This window comes from Chrysochloris asiatica, unplaced genomic scaffold, assembly GCF_000296735.1.
Source record: "Chrysochloris asiatica unplaced genomic scaffold, ChrAsi1.0 scaffold00277, whole genome shotgun sequence".
In the NCBI taxonomy this organism is placed as follows: Eukaryota; Metazoa; Chordata; class Mammalia; order Afrosoricida; family Chrysochloridae; genus Chrysochloris; species Chrysochloris asiatica.
In genome coordinates this window covers 2,444,768-2,454,321 of record NW_006408795.1, presented here as the reverse complement: position 1 = coordinate 2,454,321, position 9,554 = coordinate 2,444,768, and the positions used below count along the sequence as shown (strand labels likewise).

Sequence of the window (9,554 nt, the reverse complement as noted above, 5' to 3'; positions counted from 1 at the left end):
GTGTGGTGCTATAGGCTAAGCACTGGACTGCTAACTACAAGGTCAGCGGTTCAAACCCACCGATTGCTCCAAGAAACCCTATGCAGGGTCACTATGGGTTGGAACCAATTTGATGGCACTTAACAACAACAACAACTTGACTAGGGTGAACCACATTTCCGATCATTTCCTTTCCTGTATGTTTCTCGTTGGAGTACACCCCAGAGAGATTCTTGAAGGAGATTTGGAGGGCCAAAGGGAATCAGCACTTTACATCAATCTGTCATTCCTGACTGCCTGCCCCTGTAGACTTAAGCTCAGATGCAAATGCAATAGCATGAGAGAGGCAAGTTAACCAGTTTCCACACTGTACAAGGTCACTTCCCTATAGCCCGTCATATACAAGCTCCTAGTGGTTCTGCTTCTCTGACTAAACTCTCCCTACTGCCATGGCTTCTTGTTGTTGTTGTTGTTAAGTGTCACTGAGGCAGTTCCAACCCATAATGACCCTGTATAGGGTTCTTGAGGAACGGCTGGTGAGCTTGAACCACTGACCTTGCAGTTCAAACTGACTTTGCTGGCTTAGCAGGGAGAAAGGGTGCCATGCTCCAATAAGTTTGGGGTTTAATGAAGTTACATAAGCATGTTTTATTTACTACAGACGTTTTCAGTGCATTTAACAAGCTAATGTACACTGTGAATTTCCAAGAAGAAGAATAAAGTAAGTAGTGTTTCCCAGACTGATTTGAAAACCAACCAGTTGCCACTGAATCCACTCATGGCAACCCCAAGTGTGTCAGGATAGAACTGCATTCCACAGAGCTTTTGAAGGCTGATTTTTCAGAAGCAGATTGCCAGGCCTTTCTTTCGAGGCACCTCTGAGTAGATTTGAAAACTCAAGTTTGCAAACTGAGCAAGTTAAGAGTTTCCTCCACCTAGGAACTCTTTATTTGAACACAGATTCCCCCTCCCCCCCAAATGCAGTGAAACTGTCCAATAACATTGGTGACACATGTGAATATGAAGCCCAAGCCCTGACCAGCAGTTCTCTTTCTCTTACTGGGGTCTGTGTAGCTCTCAACAGTGGAGCATCACCTTAACACTTTATATTATAATCACTCCATCATGTTTACAACTTGGCCCATCGTCAAGGATCCGAGCATGTACAAAAATATTGCTTTAAGTAAGAGTAATAGGTTATTAGAAAGCTGAGCTAGATGATATAGCTTTCCCCTCCATGTTTTATTGGTTTGTACATTTATCTTTATAGCACCCCTGTAAAATAACAAGAATCTCCTGCAACAAAATGACACAACAACAACAAAAATTGTCTTACAGCATGGGGTAGAGACCAATCTTTCTCTAATTCCTTGGTTGTTCAGTGGTTGAGATGGTTTGGTTAGGCCCTTGTTCACCAGACTACCTACTATCACCTCCACTTATAGTAACCACCAGCATGTTTCTCGTACTAGAAACTTCTAGAAGAATTGCTGAGCAGGCAACAAAACCATGAAAGAGTACCTTGAGTGGAAACCTTTCACAAACAAAACTCCCCATGCCTAGACCCTTTCTTTAAACGGAAACCACCAAGTTTAGCCTGGAGGGCTCAGGACACAGTCCCTTTTGAAAGCCTCACTCCCTCAGAGGTCCTGGAGATTTTTAAGAAGAAACAAAAGGTACTCAGATTAGTAGAAGTCACCAAAAGAGAGCCTCTGGGTGGTGCCAGCCCAGCACCATAACTCAGTTCTCCTCGTCCCCAAGGTACCTGTGCGGGACAGCTTCTGCAAGGTGGTCCTCAGATGCTGGAGAGCACCCGGAGAAACTTCATATTGGTAAATGTCTAGCACTGGAACCCTCTGGCATCTTCCAAACACTCTATCTGTAAGAACAAAAGGAGAAAAGAAAGGGAACGTGATATCCTATTTTCAGAGAGGAGAAGCATACCGTAAGAGAGAGCTTCAAAGAGTTTGTGGAAAAATGGAATTGAAAGATAATGGATTTTTTTCCCACACATTTTGAAGCCCCCTTGTACATATATATACAATATATTCTCATTATGCACAGCAGTGAGGCTTTGGAACATGGCTTTAAAAAGTCATCACAGAGCTATTAGAATCAGAAGCACCAGAAAGTAATGTTTTATTTAAATAAAAAACGATGCATCCTGGAAAACACAAATCTGAAGGCGGAGAGAAAAGGATTTATTAATCCAGGAGAATTTGGAGGTTTTTATTTTACTTTTCCTCTCCCTGCTTCCCTGGCCCCCCACAGTCCGCATCTCCTTGCTTTTTGTAATTTCCTTCCCTTGGCGTTCACATTTTTTTGATGTGAAGCTTGCTTCTGAGAATTCAGTGACAAAAAAAGTCAATAACATTCAGGGCCTGTTTTCCAGATGAAAAACAGAACACCCAGAAAATATAAATATTAATTTGCTGAAACCATGAGGATTTGTTGAAATGTCTTCAAAGCAGGCGCTGTGTGCTAGACGTTGGGAAATGAGGGTGGAATCTGTAATGGCCAGCAAAGGCTTATTTCAAGGGGCGCTTTCTAATGAACGCAATAGAAGAGAGTTGCTCACAGAACAATGAGATATTAATGAGGACTAATTTATTTAGCTCTATTCCATTTGTCTAAAATGACAGACTCTTCTCATCAACATCCTTTCAAACCACACCTTCTAATTAATTTAGGCCTTAATTAGCCTTTATTTGGTGAATTGTTCATTTTGAGACAAGCTTCCTGTGGGGGGCTCAAACATTCAAATTACCTTCTTTGCTACACACAAAAGACTAATTCAGTGGCTAGTGCTTCACATACAGGGCAGCCATCTGCAGTTTTAGGCCTCTGGTAGAAGGGGGAAAGTGGTTTCTTTGATTGTTCACAACAGTTTCAGTGCACACAGTATCCTCCAAAGAAAACCATTCACATGCAACAAGTTTAATTAGCAGAAACACATTTTGTCTAGTGCTCTGGCTGACTCCGTAATTGCGGGTCTGATATTACATATACGCTTAGAACGGATGGCACCGTCTGATGAACACAATATAATTTTAGGTATCGCAAGTATTTCGTGGATTTCGGTGGGACTTTGCAAAGCCCAAAGAACACGGGAAAACAATTTCCCCAGCTGCTCAAAGCAGGCAAACAATAGGCACCGAGAAGATAAATCTTGGGCCATTTTTCCCCTGCATGTTGGATTGGACCACATGTCTAAGTACCATGCTGCAATTAATGCAACTGTTCAGTAAACCCAGTATACTTCCCACTGGTGCTCCTTTTAGAGCATGGTTTGTCCTCCTCACTGTCATGGCCAGCAGGACCACAACAGAATAAATGTTCAATATGTTAGAACTCAGTGCTTGTGCAGTTTTGTGTTGAGGACTGGGAGGCGAAGAAGGCAGAAAGAGAGAGAAATATAAAGAACCCTTAGAACATAATTAAAACTTTCATTTTTCACATGTAAATATCTTGACAGTAGAAACATACTATGTAGAAACTAAATGGGACAGTGTGGCCTCAACACTCCTTTGGAAAGAGAATGACAGGGTTTCAGCTCCCTTACTTTGGAAGCATCTTCACGACAGACAAGTCGATAGAAAAGGACATCTTGTTTGATAGAGTGAAGGCAGTGAAAACGCGGGAAGCCCTCAATGAGGTGGATTGAAACAGAGTCGCAACAGTGAGCTCAATTACATCAAAGATCATGAAAATGGGCAGGACCAGATTTCTATGATTCTCATGAGTCAGAACTGACTTGAGAGTAATTAACATCAGCAACAGAAGAAACAGCAAAATTGTTACTGTTAAGTGCCATTGAGTTGGTTCCAACTCACAGTGACCCTGTATAGGGTTTCTGAGGTTTTAAATCTTTGTGGGAACAGAAAACCTCATATCTTTCTCCTGTGGAGAGGCTGGTGGGCTCGAACCGCTGACTTTGTGGTTCTGAGTTCAGTGCTTATCATATGGCATGACCAGTCACAGAGGAGGAAGCTGAGCCTGAAAGGAATAGAGACCAGGTCCCCTGGTGCCTGATGGTGGTGATTATGTGCCGAGGAGTCAGTTCCAACTCATAGTGACCCTGTACAGGGTTTCCGAGGTTGTAAATCTTTATGGGAGCAGAAACTTCATCTTTCTCCCATGGAACAGCTGGTGGTTTCCAACTGCTGTTCCTGAGGTTAGCAGCCCAATTTGTAACCATTACGCTAACAGAGCTCCTTTCCCTGGCACCTATACTGGAGCAAACCACCAAAATCCTGGGTCTGAGCTAATCCTGTATTCCCATTCCTGCAGCAGAATGGAAGGCTAACAGTGAGTCAAAAATGAATGAATGGTACTCTGGTTGTTGAGAGCCATAGAGTCAGCTCTGACTCATAGCAACCCTTATAGAGTTTCCGTGGAGTAGCTGGTGAGTTCAAACCACCAACCTTGCAGTTAGTAGTCCGGTGCTTATCTTACAATGAAGCCAAATGTGTTCTCTGCCACATCCCCAATACCAATAACTGTGCCTGGCTGCCAAGAATTTATACAGCACCCTTGGTCAAACTAGAAAACACGTCCTTCTCATGAATGTGAAAGGTGGGCACAAGGTTTGACTGAACACAACTGGATTACCACTCGTGCCCTCATTAAATGTCTTTTTGCAGTTTCAGTGAGTTCTCACCCTGAATGAAGTTGGCAGTAAATATAAAGGAAACATGTCCATAGGTAATTACACGTCCAAAGTTCACACTCACTGATTGAATATTATCATTCTATTTTATAAACTCAATTCCACTTTAAAAAAATAAAGTAAAAACATTTCCCATCTCTTTTGCAATTTTCAAAGTAAAATATTTTTTATAATAGCATCATTTAAAGTTTTGTTGCATACAGTATTATAAATTTATTACCAGAATCTTTCTTAGATTTTCTTGAAACCTGCTGTGTATGCATATATACATATATTTAGAGTATATATGGGATATAATATAGAATATTGTATGTTTTTAACATTAGTTTTAGCTAATAATTTTTTTTTCAGTGCTATGAAAGTTGACAGTAAAACTAATCAATGGATTTCTTTGTACCTGGACTATATCCATGCTGAGTGGATAGAGACACACATTGTCTCCAACACATTTTTCAACACGGTAATTCATATAGATTGCCATAATTAAAGGACATTATCATTTGGGTGCCCTGGTAGAGTAGGAGGTTACATTACACATTGGGTTGTTAACCATGAGGTCAGCAGTTCGAATTCACCAGCTGCTCCAAAGGAGAAAGATGAAGCTCTTTGCTATACAGGGTCACTATGAACCAGAACAGACTCAATGGCACATGATCACCATTACAATTCAGGTACTCTGAATTATATATATATCAACAATAAGGCTTGATAAAGATTCCATAGTCTTGGTGATTCCACAGATGCTCTACACATACGCATTATCACCCTTTGTAAGAGTCTATCAATTTGCTGACAGACAACACAAAAGAATGACTTTAACTGAAATTTAGTCCCTCACAGATTGTTGTTGTTAGGTGCCATCAAGTCGGTGCTGACCCATAACAATCTTATGCCCAGCACAACCAATCACTGCCCGATCCTGGGCCAACCTCACGACTGTTGCCATGCTTGAGTCCATCGATGCTGTCACTTGGCCAATCCATCTCGTTGGGGCTCTTCCTCATTTTTTCTGACCCTCACTTTACCAAACATGATATCCTTATCCAAATACTGGTCCCTTCTGACAATATGTCCAAAGTATGAGAGACCAAGTTTGGCCATCTTAGCCTCTAAAGAGCACTCTGGCTGCACTTCTTCCAACACAGATCTGTTGGTTCTTTTGCAGCCCATGGCACTTTCAATATTCTCCTCCAACACCCTCACTCAAAAGCATCAATTGTTCAATTGATTGGTGGTGGTGGTTATGTGCCATGGAGTCGGTTCCGACTCATAGTGACCACCTGTATAGGGTTTCCGAGGCTGTAAATCTTTATGGGAGCAGAAAGCCTCATCTTTCTCCCGCGGAAGAGCTGGTAGTTTCGAACTGCTGACCTCGTGGTTCACAGCCCAATTCGTAACCACTACTCTACCAGAGCTCAATTGATTAGGAGGCCACAATTGGGCATTCAAAGCACAGGCTCTGGGGAAAGGTCCTTGTTTCCTTTCAGCATCTGTAAACTCAGAATTCCTTGGAGAGCTCCGTGAGTCTTGGCTTCACTCTTTTCCTTGGATCTAGGAACCCCATGTCCGAAGGATGCACTCCACCTCCAGTTCTTGTTTCTTGGTAGTAGTAGGTGCCTTCTCTCATTTTCTGCTCACTTCTCTCATTTTAAAGCTCAAAACAGATTGGTACAAGATACAATCTAATCCTATAGATTGCACCTGACCTCATTATCATGATTGTTGTTGTTGTTAAGTGCTGTCAAGTTGGTTCAGAACCTTGTGGTTAGCAGTCCAATGCTTACTCTACAATACCATGCCAGAACTCCTATTAACATCCTAACAGTGAGGGTATACAGCACATTGGATAAGTACACCAGATCTCAGCTAATTACATCAGAGCCCATCATAGGGATGGTTGTACTGCATTAGATTTCATCATGGGGGTGAGAACTACATCTTAACCACCAAACCACTTGAATCCAGGCCCAGCTAAGTTCACATGAAACCTTAACTATTACAGCAGGATACCTTAGTGTGTCTGTGTTGACTTAGCAGACTGTCAATACCTAAGGTCCTTCTCCTCTTCAAGAACTAACATCACATAAATGATTTTGGTTTTGAGTTTCATAACTGAAAATTGTGTTAACATTGGCAGCATCCCAGAAAAGGATGCCGTTGGTTGCTGTTGAGTTGGCCCTGGCTCGTGGTGACCTGATGTCCTGCACTGTCTTCATGGTGGCTGGTAGGTATGAGTCCTGTTGTGTCACTCTAGCTAACCAAGGGTCATAGTCATCTTCACCCACCATCACCTGGACCAACCATTATGTCCTTTTTTGAAAACAGTCTTGCCTGATGGCATGTCCAAAGTAAGTGAGCCCCAATACTGATATCCTCACTTCTAAGGAGGATTCTGGTTATATTTATACTGAGAAATAAAAAATAAAAATAAAAAAACTCATGGTGTTTTAAAATGATGGAGGTTAAGAATGCTCTTGCTTATTAAAATTACAGCTTCTCTAATCCCTCCATTATCAGTCCTGGTTGCTATGGCAATCTAAGATAAGCACTGGGCTACTAACTGCAAGGCCTAGATTTCAAACCCACTAGGTCCTCTTCAGAAACCCTAGATAGGGTCAGAACCAATTCCATAGCACTTAACAACAACAACAAATTATATGTAGGTATGCATGCTGTTGTTAGGTGTTATCCAGTGGTTCTGACTCATAATGACCCTGTATAGGGTTTCCGAGGCTGTAAATCTTTACAGGACTAGAAAGTCTCATCTTTCTCCTTATGAGTGGCTCATAGGTTTGAACAGTTTAGTAGTCCAGTGCATATGCTACAGCATACTAGCGCTATAGGATACACAGTGGAATTCAAATCACCAGGTCGGCGGTTAGAAGCCACAGCCAATCTGTGGGAAAAAGCTGTAAGACCTTCTGCCTCTGTCAGAATTTACAGCCTTGGAAAACCTATACAGGGTAGCTATGAATCAGAACTGACTTGATGATACTTGTATATATCATCTTTTGGGGCAAAGACCAGAGAACAGGATCAGCATTTATCAAACTGAAAGGCCTGATGAAAAGTAATCTAGTCTTGACTTGAAATACTGAAGGATTCTATGGGCAGAATATTGAATGATGCAGAAAGTATCAAAAGAAGATGGAAGGAATACACTAAATCATTGTACCAAAAGGAAATAGTTAATGGTCCACCATTTCAAGAGGTAGCATATGATCAAGAGCCAATGATCCAGAAGGAAAAAGTCCAAGGTGCACTGAAGACATTGGCAAAAACAAGGCTCCGGGGATTGATGGAATGGAATACAAATTGAAATCTTTCAACAAACTGATGCAGCACTGGAGGCACTCAGTCATCTATGCCAAGAAATTTGGAAGATAGCTACTTGACCAGATGATTGGAAGATACCCTTTTTGTCCCCATTCAAAAGAGAGGTGACCAGACAGAATTTGGAAATCTTAAATCATAGGACAATAACATTAATATCACATGCTAGAAAATGTTTTCTGAAAATGGTTCTAATGTTAGCTGAAGATGATTCCATCAACAAGGAACTTCCAGAGGTTCCAGAGTTAGATTCAGATGAGAAAGTGTCATGAGAGATATCATTGCTGACATCGGATGAATCTTGGCTGAAACCAGAGAATACCAGAAAGATGTTTTGTTGTTGTTGTTAAGTGCCATCAAGTCAGTTCCAACCCATAGTGATCCTGTATAGGATTTCCAAGGAGCTAATGGTGAGCTTGAACTGCCAACCTCGCATATCAAACCAACTTTACAGTCCAGCGCATTAACCCATAGAGCCACACCAGGACTCCCAAAAGATGTTTACCCATGCTTTACTGACTATACAAATGCTTTCAACTGTGTACATCATGACTAGCTATGGATAGCATTGTAGAAAATGGATATTCTAGAAAACGTCATTGTGCTGATGAGGAAGGGGATACTGAATGGTTTAAAATCAGGAAAGATGTGTGTCAAGGTTGTATTCTTTTACCGTACTTACTCAATCTGCATGTTGAACAAATAAACCAAGAAGCTGGTCCCTCATGATAATGTCTTAAGTATGTGAAATGAAGTCTCACCATCCTAGCTTTTAAGCATTCTGGCTGTACTTCATCCAACACATATGTATTTGTTCTTCTGGCAGTACACGGTACTTGTAATATGGGCTCCAACACCATAACGCAAATGCATTGATTCCTCTATGGTCCCACCACTCCCTGTCCAACTATCACCTGCATATGAGGCTACTGAAAATACCATGGCTTGAATCAGGCGCACCATAGTCCTCAAACTTACATCTTTGCTCTTGAACACTTTAAAAAGGTCTTGTGCAGCAGATTTTCCTTATGCAATACTTTGTTTGATTTCTTGACTGCTGATTCCATGAGTGTTGACAGTGATCTAAGCAAAATGAAGTATTTGACAACTTCCATCTTTTCTCCATTTAGCATGTTATTTATTGGTCCAGTTGTGAGGATTTTTGTTTTCCTTACATTGAAATGTAACCCATACTGAAGGCTGTGGTCTTTGATCTTCATTACTAAATAAATATTTTATGTCCTCTTCGTTTTCAGTAAGCAAGGTTGTATCATCTACATATTTCAAATTGTTAATGATTCGTCTGCCATTTCTGATGCCACATTCTTCTTCATATAATCCATCTTCTCAGATTATTTGCTTAGCACACAGATTGAATAAATATGGTGAAAGACTACAGCTTTGGCACACATCTTTCCTGATTTTAAACAACTCAGTGTCCCCTTATCTGTACAAAATATTGCCTCTTGATCTATGTACAGGTTCTTCATGAGAACAATTAAGTGCTCCAATATATCAGTTCTTCACAATATTATCCATAGTGTGTCATGATCCACACAGTTAAAAGTCTTAG

The 9,554-nt window shown here is 41.1% G+C and overlaps 1 protein-coding gene across 1 annotated transcript in view; it reads right to left on the bottom strand.

The window, feature by feature from the left end:
- The window catches only part of PTPRN2 (protein tyrosine phosphatase, receptor type, N polypeptide 2), a 1,341,366-nt gene extending 1,338,209 nt beyond the window's left edge, over positions 1-3,157 (bottom strand). The window contains exons 1-2 of the mRNA XM_006874435.1: positions 2,983-3,157; positions 1,745-1,858 (exon numbers count right to left, since the gene is read on the bottom strand). Of these exons, the coding sequence (XP_006874497.1) occupies positions 1,745-1,858; positions 2,983-3,157 (289 nt within the window). The remainder of the gene's footprint in view (positions 1-1,744; positions 1,859-2,982) is intronic.
- Positions 3,158-9,554: the final 6,397 nt, after the last annotated feature.